Source organism: Diadema antillarum, unplaced genomic scaffold, assembly GCF_040938485.1.
Source record: "Diadema antillarum isolate AM-2024a unplaced genomic scaffold, OU_Dant_1.0 scf00000036, whole genome shotgun sequence".
In the NCBI taxonomy this organism is placed as follows: Eukaryota; Metazoa; Echinodermata; class Echinoidea; order Diadematoida; family Diadematidae; genus Diadema; species Diadema antillarum.
Window position 1 is genome coordinate 3,401,391 of NW_027270925.1, and position 23,298 is coordinate 3,424,688.

At 39.0% G+C, this 23,298-nt stretch overlaps 2 protein-coding genes across 2 annotated transcripts; both read right to left on the bottom strand.

Annotated features, from left to right (window-relative positions):
* Window positions 1–786: 786 nt before the first annotated feature.
* Window positions 787–3,857, bottom strand: LOC139745317 (fatty acid-binding protein-like). Its single transcript, XM_071655719.1, has 3 exons — window positions 3,665–3,857; window positions 1,904–1,999; window positions 787–1,032 (listed from the first exon to the last, which is right to left on the bottom strand). The coding sequence occupies exons 1-3, from the start codon at window positions 3,850–3,852 to the stop codon at window positions 882–884; spliced, it is 435 nt and encodes a 144-aa protein (XP_071511820.1). The 5' UTR covers window positions 3,853–3,857; the 3' UTR covers window positions 787–881.
* Window positions 3,858–9,067: 5,210 nt separating this feature from the next.
* On the bottom strand, window positions 9,068–16,277 carry LOC139745326 (cellular retinoic acid-binding protein 1-like). Its single transcript, XM_071655730.1, has 2 exons — window positions 15,467–16,277; window positions 9,068–9,546 (listed from the first exon to the last, which is right to left on the bottom strand). The coding sequence occupies exons 1-2, from the start codon at window positions 15,754–15,756 to the stop codon at window positions 9,429–9,431; spliced, it is 408 nt and encodes a 135-aa protein (XP_071511831.1). The 5' UTR covers window positions 15,757–16,277; the 3' UTR covers window positions 9,068–9,428.
* Between the last annotated feature and the right edge of the window lie 7,021 nt (window positions 16,278–23,298).

The window sequence follows — 23,298 nt, forward strand, 5'->3', positions numbered from 1 at the left end:
TCACAATCTGACCTTGTATCACAATCTGACTTCAGAAAAGGTGCTGGTAGTATAGTGTTTTGCAATCAGATCAGTGGTAAAAGAAAAATGTTTCATAAAAAGAGTACAATGTGCCGCTCTTCTTGATTTAGATGAAACCTTGCCCCAGCCTCTGACGTGAAACAAATACATGTAGAACGTTCATGTGATAGAATATATATATATTTTTTGCCATTAAAGGTGCCGGAACGGGAGGTTTGAAGGAGCATTACTATATAGTCGACCCAACCACTAGTACTATAGCCCTGATCACCCCCCCCCCCCCCCCCCGACACGTACACACTAAGATTAGAACAAAATCATTCCCATGTAAAATTTTACACGTGAGAGGAAACGCATGGGTCCGTGGTACGTTTTTGTATTGTTTGAGTGTGTGTGTGGGGGGGGGGGGGGGGGGGGGGGGAGTATTCGGCTCAGGGATCAGTAGGGGCGTGGATCAAGGTTGGATCAATGTTCCCTCTCCTCCTCCCCCCCCCCCCACCTCCAATGTGGGTTTCCTTGCGCTTTCCGATGTTTTATCTGTTCACTTGGATTTTTAAGAAGCTAAAAGTCAGAGTGTGAGGAGGGGCTCCGCGGTCTCTGAAAAGCGTTGATTGTTCGGAATCTGGGCACAAAGAGCAACGGATATATGACATTTTATTGTAGTCACAGAATAAGAACACATTAATCAAAAGTCATCTCTGAAGTTGGTATATAGTTGCCGAGAATGTGTGTGTTTTTTTTTTTAATTTTAGACAAGACCTGGATACAATAGGGGTAAAAGAAATTACAGGACTTTCAAAACTAATCTCTAAGAAGGAAATATTTCAGAGGTAGACTGACAGACGAAAGCACATTGTAGATCACTTCTTCGTGGCTCTTTTGAAGTATCGCTTGGTCGAGACGCTTCCTTTGGTCAGCGTGAGGACCAGAAACTCGCCGTCCAGTTCTCTCCTCTCCGTCGGGTCTTTGTCATCGCTCACCGGCCGCGTCACCAGAGCCGTTGCCTCCCATCTGGCGTTGGAAGAAAAACAAAAGAAGGCAAATCAATACAGCTACCACCGGAAATAAGGACAGGATGATTATAACTATATGACACAGGGTTTATGATGATGGTAATGACCATAATGATAAAATTGATAAAGCTTATAATAACGATAGTTATAATGTCAGTCATCGAATGGATTAGAAGGAAAAATAAAGTCCATGATAATGAGTCTACATCGATGTTGAAGGAAAATTCCATAACTATATCCAAGTTGACAAGGAAATTGTTCCCGAATAGAACATTGACATTTCATTGGCCAATAGCAAAAACAGGTGTTCAGCGATTTTATTTTCTCAGCTTTTTAAGTTTCAATCAAGATTCGATAACATTGGTAACAATCACCTGACGCGTATAGGTACAGGAATGAGTGATACTGTTGTTGAACGCCTTACAAATCTCCTTTCGTGCGCTCGTGTGGACATAAACATTTGCCCCAATAAGCGTAGCATGTTGATACGAAATGCACAAAAAAGTGACAATAGTGACGTATGAGGTAAAGTTATGATGTTATGCAACACACTGCATATGTCTGCGATTCTGATCCGTATAACTGGAAATACAGCATCCGAAATGTCGCAACTGCTTCAATACTTTCTACTCATCCAATCTCTGGCTTAAGATTATGCTGGAAGTGCTGCTTCGATTAACTTGCACAACTTTGTCGTTTATTTCGAACATCATATTATATAGCAAGAAATAGAAAAAACAACAACAAAACGTTCATTTCATATGATAATTATACGGTTGAGTATCTTTCGTCGTGATAGCACAAAGAGTGGACAAAATGAACAACTCACAACAATTTCATGAATTCGAAATGAACAACTCGCTCCTTACTTGGCAATACGACGAATGGTCATCTTCCGAAAAGAGTGGTAGAACTCGAACTCCTCGCCTACAGTAAACGTCAGTTCCTGGGTCGCAACAGGCAGTCTGTCGAGAGTCAGCATGCAGCCACACCGATCATTAAAAAAAGAAATTACATCGAGACTGCAATAAATACAGCAAGGTGATTCGAATTGGTATAAGATGCTGATGGGATCATACCAGGGAGGTGCTCCCTGGATACTCTCATGGAGCTACGGTTTAGGTCCATGATGTATTCTAACCAAACATTACATACATGGGTCGTGGAATGTTTTGGTCAATGACACCCCTTCCCTTCCACGGGAAGAATGTCCGGACGGAACCCTCGAGACATCATAGATTTTATATGATTTTCTGTTACCATTATTAATTCGTTGTTGTTTTTTTCGAGTTGTTTCGGAGAGGCCAAAAGTGTGTGTGTGGGGGGGGGGGGTGAGGAGTGGGTTCTGGTGACCCTGGAGTACATAACAAAATGAGCAATACTTGCACAGAGTTAGACTTTGTGCTTATACAATCCAGTAGTTGGGTCTGAGGATGATCATGACTTTCTTTCGAGTAAAGCTTTCTATTGCAGGAACGACAAACGGAAAAACTAATTAGGTCTGCCCTGTCCTTTCTCATTCTGCCGGGCCCTCTATATTATTGTAGATTTGTCCTTCTATTTCCTGCATAGATCCCTCCATATTTTCTCTACTATGTCTTGTGTAATAGTTTGCCTGACAAGTTATGAAATTGTTACCTTCTGCGCAATATTTATATGCCTTGTCAAAGGAGTAATTATGTCTAAGCTGTCCATGAGCTTTGAATTTGCAATGGATGTGAGCCCTACTAAAAAAAAAAAAATGTAGCTATAAAGTGAATTAGCCAACTTAATTTCACCAGTGCAAGCTGTGATGAACTTTCCTTGGTAACGTCATCAATTTCATAATTCTTTTTTTTTCTCCTTAGGGCATGCAAAGATGCAAAAATGGCAAACATAGATACGTATAAACTGCATACTAAGTGTGGGTTATTTAACCGTTTTTTCTCTTTGTATTATTTTTTAATCAAAATAACCTCGTCCCCCTCATATCAAGATATCTGCTTGCATGAGCCATATTATATAACTTATGCCCATACTTTGCTCTTAGTTCAGCTTTATTCCTTTTACTTCATGACAAAAGTAATGCCAGAAGCAACAGCTAAATCAAAACCATTATCTTCCAATCAAATACACAGTAACAAAAGGGCACCCTATGCATACATGCACACTCAGATATAAAATAAACACAGCTCACGAACGCACTACAACTATAGGTGTAACCCCAACTCACAAACTATATCGACGTACGTCGTATGTGCATGTGCACAATCTACACGTACATGTAAGCCTATGTAAAGAGTTTGCTAGCAAAACGAGCTAACTCCATTCTTGTTGATTTGAGATATTTGCAGTTAAAGCTGCTATAAGCAAGGGAAATAATGTGAAAATTTTATAAATCATGTCTACAAGAACATTCCTTAATTGATCGGTTCTACTTCTATCTTGCTCTGGACTTACCTGGTACCTTAAGATGTAATAAAATGGCGCTTAGCCCGTTATAAAACCCATATATATATATATATATATATATATATATATTATATATATATACAACTTATGTAAAGAGACAATCATGAAAAAAAAAATGTCATTCTTCGATACGTTTGACTACGGGTAAATAAAAGTGGCAGATAAATTATGAACCTTACATGACTTTAAGCTTGAAGTTGTTGCCATCTTGTTCAATGTCCTGATACATGGAGGCATTCTTGATCACTTTTCTCATGACGAAGTTGACCCCGACCTCCTGTAGGTATTTATCGAAATTTTCGTCATTCCGCTCCAATTTCCAGTAGCCGGTAAAGTTGGGTACCTGCGCCTCCCCTTCAGCGGCCATGACGGCACCGCCACTGGTGAAGATTATACCAAAGAACTGCGGGGAATACAACCTGAAGTGCCAAGTGAGACGTAGTTAAGCAGTACGGAGAGAGACGTTACTCCCTGTTGTGCATATTGATAATAGAGGGTGCGTTTACTCGTGGTGTTCACATGTTGGTCTATTAAGTTTGTGTAAACACCTTTTGTGAGAGTTCGCTTTTCCCATGATAATTATGCGTTCTCAATCTTGGTGCGCTAAATGGTGAACATAACAGGGTCATCAAAGGGTTATGTCCAATGATTCAAACTCGACGGTCGAAAGATTTCCAGACCAGATGTTCGATTTCCTGTACCTCCCATTCATTGTGATTTCCATGTGTTCAGTTTTGTTGGTATCCAACGGACAAAATTATTGTAATTCGTGGAGTAACTAACAAACTGTATGCACAGCGTTCTGAGATTCGTTCATGGGTGTCTGAAGGTCGCACAGCCTTTTGTGTCCTCAAGCGTGGAAAGCATTGTCATTGGATTCGTTATTTGCAAGGCAGCGCCACAAAGTAGCCTAAAAGATTATGCTTTCAGCGGTGGTGGCGAATGCTGTGCATTAGATACGTATTAATTATCATCAGGTAAGGGAAGACCTAGTAGTATTTCAGTTCCCCTGATCTTTACGGGCGGATCATGGTGTTGATGAAGCGACAAGTTATGAAACACGCGGTATACATGTTGAAGTGATTGGCGTCATTGCTGATTTCTTCTCCCCCTTCCCTCTACAAGCCCTCCTCACAATTTTTGATACTTTAACAAAGTATTATCGAGCAACATGTATTTCAAAATCAGTCTGGCTCCTAATGGACTATGAAAGTAACTATAAGTTGCGGACTCGCCTGCCTTCAAACACTGCCACTGTCCACAATGTAAATGCCGTGCAAAATTTCTCCGGGAGCTGCTGGTCAGTGCCGTATATTATGCTGCTGGTGTCTGCACGGCGCCATCTACGATCATAGTATGGTACAGTGTCCAGGATTGAAGGCCTTGGATTCCGCGATGCTCCAATGAGATTGCCACCAGAATGCGGGACTACTCTAACCAGGATGGTAACGTATGTAATGTTAGTTGCCCCCTGCTTGTTCACGATACTGTATGCGGGCAAATTCTCATATCTAAGGTGGATATTTCCCGTATTACATACGAACAAGCAGGGGGTAACGATTTTGTCTTTTAGTGATGACATTATATCGGAATACGGGAAATATTCAAGCAGGGCATACGCACAAATAGCAAAAATGCAAAAATATAAGAACAACAACAACAGCAACATGAAATACAAGCAATGTGCAGTGGATGGTTGACCAATGAGATGACAGAATAAGTATTATATGATCACTGTAAAATTATCATTAAAATTGAGTTGCTGTCTGCCGCCATCTCTATAATATTATAATGTATAGTCTTGGTAGATCTAACAGACCACATAAAGGGACCGGAGGTCCGATAGACAGAAGATTTCATAAAATTTCTATAATAGAGTATCTTACTTAATATACAAGAAAACACACAAGCACGCACACACACACACACACACACACACACACACATAGTAGGCCTATACAGTGTATGTGGGTTAAAAAAAAGACTCGGAGACATTTTTCCACCAATAAATTACATTCATTTCTGGCCAGTTTCCTTCTTTTTGCGTGACTACTTACACACATCGGTTAATCAGGGCTGTTATACGGCCCTGGGCAGAACTACTAAGTCTCACGCCTAATACGGGCGTGAGTCTCACTCCCCAGCAACCCAATCTCACGCTCACCAGCCCAGCAATCATTTTCTTACGCCTCCCAGAGAGAAAAAAAACTTGAAATGAAAGCAAAACAAAACAAAAAACAAAAAAAAAAACAAAACAAAACCGCCTCAGGTAGATTGATTTGAAGGCCGTTAACTGAACCGAGTTATTTACAGCTACTTTCCTTATTCTTTTTTGTTCGGCTATACAGAATTCCAATGACATGGCTGTATCTTACAGCTATTTTACTTTCCAAATAAGTAATCCAAAGATTCTCTAAAAAATTCTATCATCTATTAAGTCATGCCAGTCATAAAATTCTAGACTCATTTACCCTTGACCAAAATTTAGGCAAAAAATGCTCAAAATGATGTCTTGCAGGACCATAAAAATCTTTCATAACGAATATAAATTATGAGAATTATGCAAGTAAAATTGTAGTTCTAATTCCAATACCAATACCTCCTATAACCCCCGTAAATTAAGCAGATAGGCACAGCTTTATGTCGAAGACAAAGTCCCATAGAAATAGAAATGAGACGTAAGAGTAGCTCTATTACTAACCGACAGACTGAAGTTATGACTATTAATCCCAAATTACTTGTTTGCTTGTTTTGTTTTTGCTTTTTTTTTTGTCAGTACATAGAAAGCAGTTAGGTTGTACACCAGGACTTCACGTTTGAAGTGAACAACCATTGCGATATTGTTGATTTTCTACCACCATAGAACACAAAAGATAAATGATACTCCAGCACTGCACTACAATGTGCCAGGAAAAAAACCGATGATCATACCAGGCTTAAAGGCTGGCATTCTCTTCAATAGAAATTGAAGGTAAGTATAAAGCAAGTCTCAGTAGATGATGTCTGCTTTTCTCCTTTTGCGGGCGCCAAAGTTTCTTGACACTATGGTGAGCGTTTTATACACGTGGCTCATAATTAATCATCGTCGCGTTTGCCACATAGGAGCCCGATGCAACAGCCAACATTATACCAAGAAGGTATACGAGTTCTCTATTACCAGGCACCCGGTTGTGTTCCTACTGTACAACAAAAGTTCATGGTGCTTGAGTTGGAAATAAGTATTTCAAGTGAGCAGCATAATAAGATGGGGGGAATTCTTGGCAATGAGTGTATGAACTTATACGTTTACCTGTTTACAAGGCCAATGAACTCCTTTTCAACCATGATAATGTGTACCCATACTCTCCGTATATAATATTTCACTGCAGTTGAAACTGTGTGACTTTGGAATGATCCCTTTCTCTTCGCATCGAGACGTTTCTGGAGGATCCTCAAAGAAGTATACGAATTTAAAAAAAAATGTTGAAAACATGCAGCCACTTTAGTCGGTAGGATATACATGATTCGTGATTTTGTTATAGTCCATTCTTTCCATTTCATCGGTTACCTTCAATTTTTGGGAAGATATTTTGAAATTAGTTAAAAGTATCGTCATAATGATTTGATATTATTAATTAGTGATTATTTGTAGAAAGATATGGGTCATGTGGTTTAAGAGCGATGGTCAAAGGTCAAGCGAAAATGCTCAAAATCATTTTGCTGTCTGAGATAAATTTAGTCATGTTAAAGGAAATTTGGTCGAGGAATGTATGAACTTAAACATGATAATGTATTATGAGTTGTGCTATCAAACTTCCAAATTAATAGAAATTATATCAGTTTATGTTTTCTTTTATTGATAATGTGAAACTGTCGTCTTACAGAAGATGTTTTGTGGTTTTATTGGAAGAATAATGGCGGAGGCATATCTATCGCAACATCATTTTTTTTTTGTTCTGTTTGTTTTTAAAGGTGTGCAATACACTGTATAACTGTATGAATTTTGTGTAATAATGTAATTCCTCTCATAGTCATACGTGTATGCTCAATGATTTGTAATCGTATGAAAGTCTAGATTTGTTTGTACATTTTTAACGAATAAAAGAATTAAGTTAATATGATTTTTCCTTGTTTTCAATGTCACCTGTGTCCTCATTTCGTTATTTCATGTTCATATTTCTAAATCATTACTTTGTATTTAGTTTCCTTACTTCTGTTACAGTGTAGGCCTCAGATCTCTTGCACGATCATTTATTAAATAGTCTGCAGTTTATATGTAACTGTACGATTTTAAATGTTGACGTATTATTTGTAAAATTATATGCAATTTAGTCACTGGGCAATGATGTATAACATTCATTGATGAACCCTTCCATGAAAAAGAAATAAAGTATTTTTCTCTCCATTTAGAGAAAATGGTCGGGACAGTTTTAACAAAAGACGGTCTACAGTTCTACATTTTTCCACTTGGATCTTGTGTAAGATGGACAGGCTATACAGACTACTCATGTAGTTAATCAACAAAAACAAAACAAAACAAAACAAGATTTTGTTTGAAACAAAGACGAAAAACTGCCACACTCCGATACGTGATTGCCAGAATATTTCATATAGCTGTAGGATTACAATCATTTTGTTGCAAATTCATATCTGTATCTTTATGTAACGGAGACATGTAACGTATATCATTGCTAACTCAATGACACACATCTTTCTATTTTTTGTTTCTATTTTCCTGTCCATTTACTTTCACTGATTGTCACTTTGTTTGTTTGTTTGTTTGTTTGTTCGTTTTTTTCGTTTTATCCCGCCATGGCAATCTATACGAACTGAGCACATCCACGTATCAGCGGAGCACGAAAAACTGTGACTTCTGCTGCCGCGTTTCCGACATTACGACATAGCTTTGCTTTTCTATCAAATGCAATGTTATAGATTGTAACATTATACTGTTTCAAATTTGTTTCGAATTGTAAATTGTATTTTAATATTCTTATGTAATACAGGGCTCTCTTGTAAAGCAGTTTTATGTAATGAAGAGACTACCCTGTATAAAGAAGACAGAATAAATAAATAGATAAATAAATAAATGTGGGTTTGCAACTGCGACTTGGGTGAGAGTAACTGTTGTAGCCAATGAGCTATGCGCATATTTTCAATTGGGTGGTTTTTTTTGTTTTTTTTTTTGCTAAATGTTTATTTCAACAATAAATGGAAATAAACACACACACACACAAATATATATATATATATATATATGAAATATATATAATGAGCTCTATGCAAACAGTAAAAAGAAATGTAGCTTTGAGTGTTGTCTCCTAATGAAACTAAGAACTTTATAAATCGTTGTGCTTTGTTATTTTTATCTCAAAACTGATTCTTTGCATACAATTATTCTCTCCCCCCCCCCCCCAAAGAAGAAGAAGAAGAAGGAGAAGAAAGAATAAGATTGGTCAATATTCAGATTTCACACTTGTGGTTTAATAACATAATAAATCAGAGTTTTACAACAAGTCGTTTAATTTGGAAAAAAAAAACTCAAAAAGAGCCATGATTCACATACATTGCAATAAATCATTATAGTCTACATGGGTCATGTCCAATGTCTGATGATGTCATTACGTAAGTTCGCTTTGCCTGAGTAAGCGGGATCAGACTGATGTGCTGGAATACTGAAACAGTGCCTCCTATACGTGTAAATCTCAACTTCAATTGCACTTAATTTCTGGGCACTCTAAATAGAGACATCCACTATGTAATTTCCAACATCTCTAAGAGAATAATCATTAAAAAATGTATATAATACATGTTATTTGTATGCAATGACGTTGTGTGCATCTCGCTTGAGCTGATCGAAAATCATAGTACGTATTTCATTTTGCTATGGCGCCACACTAAAGAGCAGTTCCAATTCAGTGAGAAGTGCAGGCTTTAATGGTAGAGGGCGCTCCGGTTGATTCCTCACGCTTTGATGAAGTGTCTCTTAGCAACGGTGTCTCCCTTCTGCTGAGTGATAGTCATGTGATCAGCATCTTCGAGCTCCCTGGTGGCCAATACTCCTTCCGGGTTAGTCATATTCCTGATGAAAAAAAAACAACCCAAAAAACAAAAACAAAAAACAAAAACAAAAACAAAATCATTGAGAGGATTATCATAAGAAGAATCTATACATTACGTCAGAATTCAATTCAATTACACTGTATTTCCATCCATCGAAAGGTACTAAGATAATAATTCAAGGTATACAAAGTATATCATACATAATACAAAGTATGCATAGATACAAAGGAGGAGTGGATCGTAGCGAGAAAGAGATCAGTCCTTCTTCAGCAGGGAAGGGCATTGATATTGAATAAATCAGATACTTAAGTGAAATCGAAGGTTAAAGAAATAGAATTAACAAAACTGCAAACATTATGTTTGAGACTGTGTGCTCAAATTTATAAATGGTATATTTGCCAGCCACACCGTAAATGAAATGCCCCTGATGCCCCTGATGTGTCACTTTTTGAAAAGAAATGGATCTGTGAGGATCTGTCTCAGAGCAAATCAAAGTGCTATTCTTGCAACCCATGCGACTCAATCCGGTTTGTACATACATTTCATTATCCGGTTATCGCAAGTGAAAAAGCGATCCTCTGAATACACGTTCCTACAGTGTGTACAATCACATCTTGTTGAAGACGGTGTTTCGTATAACACTACACTCATCAAATTCAGTACTGGAGGACACACACACAGCATTGATTCGTAATGCATGCCTTCAGAGCATAGCATGTTCTACCTCTGGTAGAGCAGTGGCAACACTGCAGAGACAACCCTGAATAAAGAAGATCATAATGATGATGGGCCTACTAATTATCATTAGCATTGGTTCTTATACAATATGCTCATGTCGTCAGTAGGCCTTTACCCAAACCGTTAATTTCCGCTGCATTTGCACTCGAGTGAGCTTGAATGACGTTTGATAGGCAATGAGAGGGATATGTCCTTTTCATTGTGATTTCATGTGAATACATAATTTGTGTGTGTGTGTGTGTGTGTTTGTGTGTGTGTGAGTGTGTGTGTGTGTGTGTGTGTGTGTGTGTGTGTGTGTGTAAGTCAATGGGAGACAAGTGATGTAACGAAAACATCATCCTATCCTATCTTGTGTACAGAATTATGATCAAAATATCACTGGCAGAGGATAAAAGGTGAAAAAACCCTCAGATGAAGTATGAAATTATTTCGTAACTGACTAAGATGATAATCGGCAATGAAGCCTCTACCGTTTTGTCTGTCTTGTTCTGGGAGGGAATTTTTGGGGGAAATGACAAATTGGTGATTGCACGTGGCCACTAAAACGCTTATGGGCAAGCTTATGGTCACTGAACCGATGGCTGTTAAGTTCCCTCTGAAGTGCTATAAGGTAATGAGGATGATGCGTCTTGCCAATGACGCAACCTCTGGTATGCCAGGGAACACGAGATGGAGAGTCAGGAACAAGTGTTCCATTGAAGAGACTAGTGATTTTTAATCAAAATCATAGTGAAATTTTTCCTTTTAAATCTTCATGATGGAAAGACACCACAGGCAGTTATGGCGGTTTTGGTCAGTTTATAAATTAAGCACGGGTGTCGGGCGACTAGATCCGCCGCTTACCAGCAAGTATTTTAATGACTAATTTAGCTATTCCGTTCATTCAAGCGGCGGCGCACTGCGTATCAACATTCAGTGTCCTCTTTTTGTGGGGTTCTGGTGCACTGTAATAATGTAAGGCAATGGCACGTCATAAACACATTAAAATCTAGAGATCTGTGAGAAAATAAGAATGTTCAAAGACCGCCCATGGACAATATTGTGCTGTGTTTGTTGTAGGCAAATATTTGACAGTGTGCCTACACAGAGTTACGTCTTCAAAGGACAAAATGCACCCAGGAAAGTGGGGATGGTGGGGCGTTTTGTAATGCCATGCACGTATCAGTGGTGATTGGTGGTGGCATAATAGTGATCAGATGCTGTAGAAGTAGCGGAAGTGGTGAGAATGTTGTGGTGTTGTACATTAGTTGCTCCACCCGTAAACAGGAGAAGCTGGGTTTGAACCATGAGCATATGCTTGGCAAGATGTTGTACTCCTTAGCGTATGTTTATTTTCACCTATACCATTGTATACACGTAGGTGTACGAACGGGGTATACTTGTAGTTTACATCCATTCATATAATTATTATGACAGTGTAGAGTTAATAGGGCCCTCTGTGTGGAACAGAGCTAATATACCAAAGATACGCTATACCAGTTAATTAGTAGTATAGCCTGCCTAATTTTTAGTAGCCTGGTCTTTTTATGCTTCGCACCTGTTTTCTCAAACGTTGATCACCATGGGCGTCACCAGGGGGGGTGCGTTGGGTGCGAACGCACCCCCCTTCAGATCCTTAAAAAAAAAAAAAAAAAAAAAAAAAACAACAAAAAAATCAATCTGCGAGCGACCTCAACGCCGGACGCTAAATAATTACTCTTTTCAATTTTTTTTTTTTTTACATTTTGCACCTGGGACACACACACACACACACACACACAAATCAATTCGCACCCCTGTTTCTGGCAGCACTGATTTTGTACATATCTATTAGTATTCTACAGTGTTTACTATTTATCGACCGTACTGTACATCCGTACCATACGGAGCACTTATACACGTTTGCCCCATCCCACATAATCATAATATCCGCGATGAAAAGATTTTCCTGCTTTTTTTTAGAATTCAAGAAATCTGTCCAATTATTTCACCCAAAAGCAGTGGCGTAACTAGGGAGGGGGGGGGGGGGGGAGGGGGGTGCGCCCCCCTCCCAATCCGCTGGTAAAAAAAAAGACTTACCGAAATAGTAATTCAAGTGTTAAACTGCTTTTGAATGAAAGGGTGATCAAGAAATAAGATATTTTTCTATGATTTCTTTTAACCATAATTAGATAGGTATATAGTGTGAAACATTGTTCAAAAAGCCCGGACCCGACAAAAGATTGTGATTCAGCGTGATTCCTGGTTGGCATTCTGCATATAAGCAGGATGTGCGCAGTGTACTCAGTACATCCGAACGAAGAGTCGCTACAATGTTGCGCAATGTGATGTAGAATGTACATCTTTGTACCTTACGCTTCGTTATATCAAAGCTAGATCATTGATTTTGCAGTGTTGCTTTACATACTAGTCTATGTAAAAATGTCTTGCATTGCCAATAAAAAGACTTGACCTGGGCTAATTCCTAACTTTTCCATGTACATATAAGACACACACACAAACAAACACGCACAATTAGTTTAGGGGATGCTCTTAAGTGCAGATTTTGGACATCCTTTCCCCGCTTGGTCACTTCGACGCCACCTCACTGGTCATACCTCCCCCAGTCATGAACATAAACCCACACCCTTGACTACCAGTGGCGGATCCAGGGAGAGGGGCGCACCGGGCGTCCCCCCCCCCCCTCCCCCTTTAATTTCCAAAGCGAAAAAAATATATATATCCAGCTTCAAACGGCAGTTTTTGGACAGTAAAATGTCAAAATTTTCAAGCTCGCTCGCTCCTCTCGCTCGCATTTAGTCGTAATGCCATTCTCCTGAAGTTGCTGCCAGTAATTGCCGGCAGTTGCGCCTGGTGCCCCCCCCCCCCTTAATTTCCAAAGCAAAAAAAAAAAAAAAAAAAAATATATATATATATATATATATATATAGCTACAAACGGCAATTGGGGGACTGTAAAATGTCAAAATTTTCAAGCTCGCTCGCTCCGTTCGCTCGCATTTAATCTTTATGCCATTCTTCTGATGTTGCTGCCAGTAATTGCCTGTAGTTGCGCCCGGTGCGCCCCCTTAATTTCCAAAGCGAAAAAATATGGCTAAGAACGGCAGTATTTGGACTGTTAAATGTAAAATTTTCAAGCTTGCTCTCTTCGCTCGCTCGCATTTAATCGTTATGCAATTCACCTGATGTTGCTGCCAATAATTGCCTGCAGTTGCGCCCGGTGCGCCCCCTTAATTTCCAAAGCGAAAAAATATGGCTAAGAACGGCAGGTTTGGGACTGTAAAATGTAATATTTTCAAGTTCGCTCGTTCCGCTCGCTCGAATGTAATCATTATGCTCTCCTGATATTGCTGCCAGTATTTGCCAGCAGTTGCGCCCGATGCGCCCCTTTAAATTCTAAAACGAAGAAATATAGCTACAAACGGCAGTTTGTTTGTTTTTTACTGTATAATGTCAAAATTTTCAAGCTCGCTCGCTCGCTCGCATTTAATTGTTATACGCAATTCTCCTGATGTTGCTGCCAGTAATTGCCGGCAGTTGCGCCCGGTGCGCCCCCCCCCCCCCACCTCCTTTATTTCCAAAGCGAAAAAATATGGCTCCAAGTGGCAGTTTTGGGACTATAAAATGTCAAAATTTTCAAGCTCGCTCTCTTCGCTCGCTCGCATTTAATTGTTATGCCATTCACCTTATGTTGCTGCCAGTAATTGCCAGCAGTAAGATGCGCCCGGTGCGCCCCCCCCCCCTTAATTTCCAAAGCAAAAAAATACGGCTGTTATACAAAAGGCAGTTTTTGGACTGTAAAATGTCAAAATTTTCAAGCTCGCTCGCTCGCTCGCTCGCATTTAATTGTTATGCAATTCTCCTGATGTTGCTGCCAGTAATTACCGGCAGTTGCGCCCGTTGCGCCCCACCCTTCCTTTATTTCCAAAGCGAAAAAATATGGCTCCAAATGGCAGTGTTTGGACTGTAAAATGTCAAAATTTTCAAGCTCGCTCTCTTCGCTCGCTCGCATTTAATTGCTATGCCATTCACCTGATGTTGCTGCCAGTAATTGCCAGCAGTTGCGCCCGGTGCGCCCCCCCCCCTTAATTTCCTAAGCAAAAAATATGGCTACAAACGGCAGTTTTGGGACTGTAAAATGTCAAAATTTTCAAGCTCGCTCGCTCGCTCGCTCGCATTTAATTGTTATGCAATTCTCCTGATATTGCTGCCAGTAATTACCGGCAGTTGTGCCCGTTGCGCCCCACCCCTCCTTTATTTCCAAAGCGAAAAAATATGGCTACAAACGGCAGTTTTGGGACTGTAAAATGTCAAAATTTTCAAGCTCGCTCGCTCGCTCGCTCGCATTTAATTGTTATGCAATTCTCCTGATATTGCTGCCAGTAATTACCGGCAGTTGCGCCCGTTGCGCCCCACCCCTCCTTTATTTCCAAAGCGAAAAAATATGGCTACAAACGGCAGTTTTGGGACTGTAAAATGTCAAAATTTTCAAGCTCGCTCGCTCGCTCGCTCGCATTTAATTGTTATGCAATTCTCCTGATATTGCTGCCAGTAATTACCGGCAGTTGCGCCCGTTGCGCCCCACCCCTCCTTTATTTCCAAAGCGAAAAAATATGGCTACAAACGGCAATTTTTGGACTGTCAAAATTTCCAAGCTCGCTCTCTTTGCTCGCTCGCATTTGATTATTATGCCATTCACCTGATGTTGCTGCCAGTACTGTAATTGCCAGCAGTTGCGCCCGATGCGCCCCCCTTAATTTACAAAGCAAAAATATATGGCTACAAACGGCAGTTTTTGGACTGTAAAATGTCAAAATTTTCAAGCTCGCTCGCTCCGCTCGCTCGCATGTAGTCGTGATGCCATTCCCCTGATATCGCTGCGAGTAATTTGTCGTTTCACACCGTCATTCAATAATCCATTTATAAGGGGTACCACCCTCTCCGGCACTTCCACACCGTCCCCCCACCCTTGCTCGCTCCCTCGCATACTACCCCCCCCCCCCCCCAGGTGCCCTTTCCCCGCTTGGTTTCCCTCAAAAAACAGTAAAAGTCTAGGGATTGAGAGCTTCCTATATTCCAAATGTCTGTCAAAAAAATCTCGTAAACATTTAGTGTCAAAACGCACCCCCCTTGAAAAAAAGCTGGTGACGCCTCTGATCACAAACCCGAAACATTTTAGGACGAAAATAGCATTTTTTCCCTTGTAAATTAAGGTTTACTTACTTGATGACAAGTTTTTGGCCCTCCCAGACCGCCCGCATGGTTTCCTCCTTGCCCGAGATAACGTTGTTAAACTGGAAATCCTGGCCCACAGTGAACTTGAGCGTTGTGGTCTTCAACGTGGTCTTGTTGGTGACGACAAACTCGTCGCCGTTCTGGGTGATCTCCTGCTGAGGGGACATTGATGTGATGGCCTTTCGCTTCAAGACACCTAGTCCTAGCTTCTGCAGCAGAGTATCGAATCCTTCGTCCTTGCTGTGTTTCCACTTTCCGCTGAAATTTACCGTCGCCATCTTTCGCTAATCTTGTAGTTGTACAGCGAGGATACTGTATGAATATTATTGGAGGGGAGGGGCTGATGATAATATGTCAAATGACCGATCAAAAGGTGGACGTAGATCTGCAGTAAGTTGTTTCCTTCGTAACCATATAGACGGTCGCTTTATAATACACGGTATGACAGCGGAGTATTATAGCTGGTGAGGACAGATGAAGCAGCAAGCCTGGGGGAATGGGAGACGTCAAAATAGTCCTATTGTAATTATGGTAATTTTCGATTTTTAAATCACAAGACGCAGTGGTCAAAATGTAGATACGTTATGTCTCTAGCAGTATGGACTGATTTACTTTCTCAGCAGCATGCATCGATGGTCCAATTAAAGCCCGAGGCTGTTTTAGTTGACGCAGGGAGGCAGAGCTTGACACACACGAGCCGCACGATGACTTGCTCCTATATGTGCTTCCACAATCGCCATCGAATATTATACTCAAGGACAGTAAAATACCCAAGCATTTTATACTGACAGCATGTACAGCGTAGGGTGCTCTTATGTGGAGTGCACACAATGCATGCTTCTTTGACAAAAGCAGCCAAGCGCGTAACACATTACATGTCTATTTGTCCTTGTCAAATACCCTTTTGTGTTTACCAGGGTACTCTTACGCAAGCTACAAGCTCATCATGGTATAAAAATACAGTGTTGATTGTTATTGCTGAGTACAGTAAGCCTACTTCATCGACGCACAAGCCGACTTCAAAAAAAAAAAAAACCAAACGACTGCATAACAGTCGACTGTGATGCATCCGCTTCTCATGCAGTCATTATGTTCCGATAAAATTCACTAATCTTGACCACTGACCAAGGGTCTGCCTGTGACCCTCTCTGCACAAAGGAAATATTTTCCACTCTATTTCTATCCATTACACAGTAACATTATAACTGGACTTACCATGAGGAATTATTGGCCAAAATGACATCTTGGCCCTGTTTCATAAAGAGTTACGATTGATCTTACGCTCAATCTTTATGAAACAGGCCCCTGTACTATATGTTTGCGTTCGAAGACCTTGAACTTTAACATTTCATCCCGTTATTTCGGATAACGAATTTCATATCCATTTCTCAAAGTAGTAAATTTCCTTCATGTGCCTATATGACGTCATTACGTGCTGGTAAGTAAATCAGAGAAATGGTATAAAAGGTTCCTCTGAAACTTAATGCATTGTATGTAACAACATAATAACAGGTGGTATTTATCAATACCATCTATCCCTGCAGTATGAAATGAATAAAACAAAACAAATGTATGCATACAACAAATGATCACAAAGGCCATTACAAAAAGTCATAATTAAGTAATGAAACTTTGAAGTTTTTAAAGTTTTGATGAAATAGTCTTCAGTTTCTGAAGTATTCATACAAAGTAAGTAAATCATATTTTCTGGCTGATAATCGACAGCAAGCTCATTGTGATACCAGTAGTCATCCGCTGTCATGTTATTACAAATTTACAATAATTTGAAGCTATGCAGGGTGTATTGTATGTTTGTTTGCCACTTGATTGAATCAAATTAGGAAGACAGTCAAGATTTTTGTATGGGTCAATAAAGAGAGACATCATTGGTATTTTCATCTTATGTGACGGTGAGTACCGTTATCAATAGTGCAAACATGAGGAACTTTACCATAACTCTTAATTTGCCATTAGACTTCAGTTGAACTTCCACCATATTTATTCAAATATGCTCTGTATATTATACTTATCACTTTAGTCAACCTGAGAAATGAGTGGAATTGTCCTTTGATGATTGTGGCTATATAGGACGTAGATGGCTCGATGACCATAGTATTCATTCTCGGAACGTCGTATTTTATGACCCATGCATGTAAACACAGTCACAAGTATCAGTTTGTGATTTGATTGCACTGTGATACACCTCTCTTTATCTCACGAGGGAGGGCGACATTGGTTAATGTGTCGATTTTTGCAGTTTTATAGACTAAAAGCTCTCTGTGCTCCGCAAAATGACAATACCCTGCACAGGTGTCGTTCAAAATCCGTAATTAATTACGACATTGTGACATTTTGTCAACAAAGCCCACAAAATCTCCGAAGAAGTTAGAAACAAACATACCCCGCAGCAACGTCCACAATGATGTGCTGTTCTTTAATCATAAAGTCTTCAATAAATACCAATACATAAAAACAGTTTGTATCTAATCATAACGAAGTGATTTAGTCTTGTACAGAGTAACGCATCCAGCGATGAGATTACAGTAAGCTAAATTATTGACCCAAAACATTGTGTTATTTCAATTCTTTGCACAAAACCATAGGGACTGACATAACTGCTATTCCCAATTTTCTTGTTCGTTGTATATTCCATAAAGGTATATGCGAAACTTTGAAATTCTATAAAATCTCTATATTTCCGAGATTGATGTAACATGTCATACTGTTCATCCGAACATTCCTTATCTATCGAGATCGTGGATCACATTGAGTTTGTGCTATATATATATATATATATATTCCATATTTCACATATTATGTCCTACTCCAATGTACATGTACTGAGTTTTATTTGATCTGAGGCCCGTTGCATAAAAGTTACTATTATGGTATCTTTGCCATCCAATGGTAACTTCCATGGAATTCTTGATTTTGATTGGCTGTTGAGTATTGTTGCCATGGTAGTTACCACTGGATGGCAAATTTACCATAATAGTAACTTTTATGCAACGGGCCCCTGGTCTGAACTGTTTTATCTGCTTTCCGTGTGTGTGTGTGTGTGTGTGTGTGTGTGTGTGTGTGTGTGTTGTTGTTATTTACAACGACTGATTATTCCGGGCTTACATCCATACAAGCATGTTTATCATATATATATATATATATATATATATATATATATATATATATATACATATACATACACATGTATATATATATATATATAAACTTATATATATATATATATATATATATATATACCATCATATTTTTCTATTTTGTGCAACCCGAACCGAAATATTAACCAGTTACATGTAGTTACAAAAGTATTGTGTAAAAGTACACTGTATTTATATACATACATACAAAGTATAATAATTTGAGTTCATATTATTTCAATGTGGCTCGAATGAGAAGTATGAAATAAATTGAATGGAATTAGAATTGAGCATAGTTTGGAATTACATCATAAAGAAGAAATCCACCCAAAAAATAAATAAACTTCAAACAAAAATCGGCTGAGAAAGGAAGCTACGACAGTTTAATATTTCACATTTTGGGGGGAAATATTTCTTGACCATCAGTCCTTATGAATATTCAAATGAGCGAGTTGATGATGTCATACCATCACAATTTTTCATGTATGCTTTATATGAAATTTATTAAGGTTGTTATCTTTAGCTAATACAAGTAAAAGCATGTCATACCCAAAAATATCAGAGTTAACATTTTGTTTTGTTTTTTTATTTTGAGTGGTTTTAAGACAAGTTTTATAAATATATATACAGCTGAAATATGAGTTTTTTGTCATTTTTGTGTATCAAAGAAATCAGAAATTGTGAGAGCATGACATCGTCAACTTGCTGATTTGAATATTCATCAGGACTGGTCACGAAATGTTTCCGAAAAAAATGTGGAATTTCAAAAGGTTTTTATTTTCCCTATTTCGTATCCGATTTTTGTCATTTTTGTATCGTTCTGTAGAGAATATTTTTCTTTTTCTTTAAAAGTTTACTTATTTTGGGGGCAGATTTCCTCTTTAGAATTAATTACCAAAGAACGAGAGCATTCACGTTGACACTTTATAGTGCATAAGTTATGCTCTCTCCAGTCTCAGCACTCTAAACAAAAAAGGAGGAAAACAAAAGAAAAACTTATTAATCTAAAAAGGAATCATTTCTAATAGAGACTCAAACGAGATATCTACTTAAAATTTGCTTAAATTTTAAGTAGATTCCATTCAAATATGATCAAAATCAAGTTACATATAAACAAGAATCCGTTCAAAATTTGAACAGATCAGGAAGGTGAATAGAAGCCTTGTCAGGGCCAATCTGAAATGATTCCTATTCAAAATTGGTTAGTTTTTTTTTTCTCCATAAGAGTGCACCATCATTCACGTTTGACACATTACGAACGTTATTACTTTCATGCTGAAGACATCTGCGCATGCGGCCAAGAAGCGTACAGGGCCATTTGAGAATGTAAAAAGATTGGGATACACAGCTTCCGTCATCACTCTCACTCATCGCCACATATAATCATCGAAACCTTGAAGTTAAAATCAAAATGACAATAATAATCGACGCGTGCATGGGTATATTATGAGGGAATGCTTTATTTTGGAAGCGTGGTGGTCGTTTGAGGACATGAATGTCGCAACACTTTGTGAGATGCATGCGGGATCATAATCGATAACTGTGTAACATCATGACGAGATTACAATAATACAGTACCATATATATCACGCGATAGTGCATCGTTTACAGACTACAGAGCTATTATGAATATGCATGCATAGCATTGATAAATAGCCACTGCCTTTACTCCAAATTTCCATGTGAATCAGCATTTCACATTTTACTAACATCTTCTTCATACATTATAGCAGTCAGGGAGAGGGAGAGAGATGGGAGGAGTGATTTTGTCCCTCGAAGGGAACTTATGTACCATCAGTCTCATAGTTGCTTAAAATGCCTTTACATGCTTTATAAACACTTTGCTTTCACACGATCATGATAATCTCGAAGTCCGAATCGTCTCATTCATTACACATTATCCTGACAATTCTCATTCTCTCCTAAACTATATGAAGTAGTTGGCTTGGATACTTCTTACCTATCGAAGATGGCGGTTGGTTGCTATGGCTATACGACATAATCATTAACATGCCAATCAGTTGCCTACTCCAAAGAGCTCTTCAAACAAATCTTGATTGAAAACGATCGAGCCATAATGACTTTCTTACATTTCTTGCTACGATGTATTCATAAAAAAAAAAAGTTTCCAAACTCCAGTGGCAGCATGTCACAGTTATAAGACTTACTTTGTTCAATCGGCATAAGCAAATTACACAAACCATCATTAAAAGTAGACTGCCTCCAAAGATTCTAGTCCAAGTCTCTTCACATTCACATCTTATGCCCCATTCTGCATATGTTCTGTGTTTGGTATCTGTCAACACATTTTACGACACGACGAACATACAAAATTCACTTGAAGCCTCTTACTTCGTCACTTATGAATCTACCCTGGAAAAAGACAGCTGGGGCATCATGCAAAACAAATTTAATTTCAGTGAAATCGCGAGGTAAAAAAAAGATATCGGTGCAATGATGTCTAACTGTTTGTGATCAATATAGTAACTGCAGAAGCAGTGGAGCAGCATTGTTAGTAATCGATCCATGAAAGGCTACGCCAAAATCATAATACTCTTCATCACATTCCTTTGTGTATTCTTATCACTTTCATTATTTCGAAGTTATTTTGCAAACCCTACGCTAGCTTAATGCTAAGACTTGTTTTACGTTTCTCTAAACACGAATTCGATATACGTTGTACACAGCGATTTAACATTACCTTTTAACGCCTACACTACATATCGCTAATGTAAAAATATAGTGGCGTTCGCTGCGTCATTGCCATACGATATTCTGGTATGTACGTGCATCATGAGCGCTTCTCCCGTTATCCTCCCACACCCCGCATCTCGCTGGATGCTGCGTTATCTGCATCAGTAGGTGAACGACACAAGTAAAGAATGATGACGCCCAACGAAAATATTTGTGGAGATGTCATAGCGTTTGATGCAGGCGGAGGAGATGGGTCACCTTAGCCTCCTGACGCCTTCTGGGAAGGCACAAGGTCACGGAGGTGGTGTTGTCAAGTATTAAGCAAATACTTCAGCGAGGAGATAACGAGAACACCATTAGACAGGTAATCTCAAAGAATTTATGACTTGACTTCACTTGAGGTTGGAGGCGGAAGAAAGCCGTGGGCTGGCCTCCCTTCCCTCGACACACTGACATACCTTCTTGTCTTCTCTTTTTGTGCTGTCACCACAGATATTTTTGGAAGAAAAATATTCAGGCACAGGACGTTTATCGCCTCAGCAATCTCTCACCTCTCAGTTTGCAGCTGCAGCATGTAATATGAATTTGGTTCGGATGACATGAATCATGCATGATGTATATAGATTTCGTAGATGTAAAACTAAAGTCAAATCGAATTCATTTTCCCAAAATATTTTACAAGCACTCACATCAAGTATCGAATTGTCCTTACGATGCTGTTAGCATCACAATAGTGCAATGTATGTGCTAAATAAAGTGACAAAAAAGAAAAACTCGAATGCTCGCATCTCGAGACAGTTAGGCCCATGTGGTGTGGACAATGTATCGACACGGACACAAATCCAGATTTCACAAATCTTACATTTCTCCGTCTTACGGATTAATGTTGATGTAAGTTTGAACACAAGAGCAAAGTGCAGATTTTAAAAAGAAATGTTTTTGGAAACTTCAATACGCGTGTCCCAGCGGAAACCACTGCCATCGTAAGCGAAGTAAATATTGTGGAAATGAAGGGGGCATCTAATGAAGCGTTTTGTCAGATTTTTTTTTTTTTAGAATCTGACAAACTTTTATGAGCTACTGAAATCTTTGCATCTGATTGGCTGAGAGCGAATTTGTCAGAAAAAAAAAAATCCGATCAAAACGTTTCATGAAATAATGCTCCCCAGGGTTGATGATCGACCGACCTAAGATTGACAAGCGCCTCCTACGACGCATATCAGCTTACTCTCGAATCTGTAGGCTGTAGCTATCGCTGAAAGGAAAATCATCTGCCTTGCCATTATAGAGGGGGTGGGGGTCCATACAATACAACAGCACAGTTTCGAGTAGTAGCATAGTGGTCAACAGATCATGTCAACCGCATAGATTATATAATCAGTAACACACTTCAAAAGTTTCAAAGTCCAAATAATCACAGCTGACGATTGCAAGCTATCGCATGAGATTCCCACCTAACAATGACGACACTCAACGACGACACTCAACGAATGATGGCTAGATTTCTATCGCTCTGTCTCATTTCCTGTCACATTTCCACAAAAATAATGATTTAACAATTTACCAAGATGTTTGAAGGCAATATACAGTACTCGTGAGAGCAGCCTTCGCTCACTTACAGCCTCTACAATTTCTACAACGATCATGTTCAGAAAAAATAAATACCGGTCACTATACAATAAGGTAGTTGCATACAAAAATGTGATTACTTTTTATTTTCATGATTTCCTATTACCGCTGTCAGGGTACCAATTCTCCATACATTAAAACATTGTCTGCATTCAAAACACATCATTTACATATATATTCAATTTGAAAATTGCATAAATGCACAGCCTATATCGGTTGTTTCGCCTTCAGATTGAGCTTTCACGTATAGCAACTATGACGGAAACAGATTCACTGCTAAAATGTCCCAAAGAATGATGCAAAAGTCTTCAAAATCAACGCTATTAGACGTTCAGATGTGAA

Excerpts from the sequence above, each read along its gene's own strand:
- LOC139745317 (XM_071655719.1), bottom strand. The coding sequence starts at position 3,852 with ATGGCCGCTGAAGGGGAGGCGCAGGTACCCAACTTTACCGGCTACTGG. Across the intron at positions 2,000-3,664 it reads AACTTCAAGCTTAAAGTCAT|ACTGCCTGTTGCGACCCAGG; the intron begins GTAAGGTTCATA and ends GACTCTCGACAG. Across the intron at positions 1,033-1,903 it reads ACCATTCGTCGTATTGCCAA|ATGGGAGGCAACGGCTCTGG; the intron begins GTAAGGAGCGAG and ends TTCCAACGCCAG.
- LOC139745326 (XM_071655730.1), bottom strand. The coding sequence starts at position 15,756 with ATGGCGACGGTAAATTTCAGCGGAAAGTGGAAACACAGCAAGGACGAA. Across the intron at positions 9,547-15,466 it reads GGCCAAAAACTTGTCATCAA|GAATATGACTAACCCGGAAG; the intron begins GTAAGTAAACCT and ends TTTTTTCATCAG.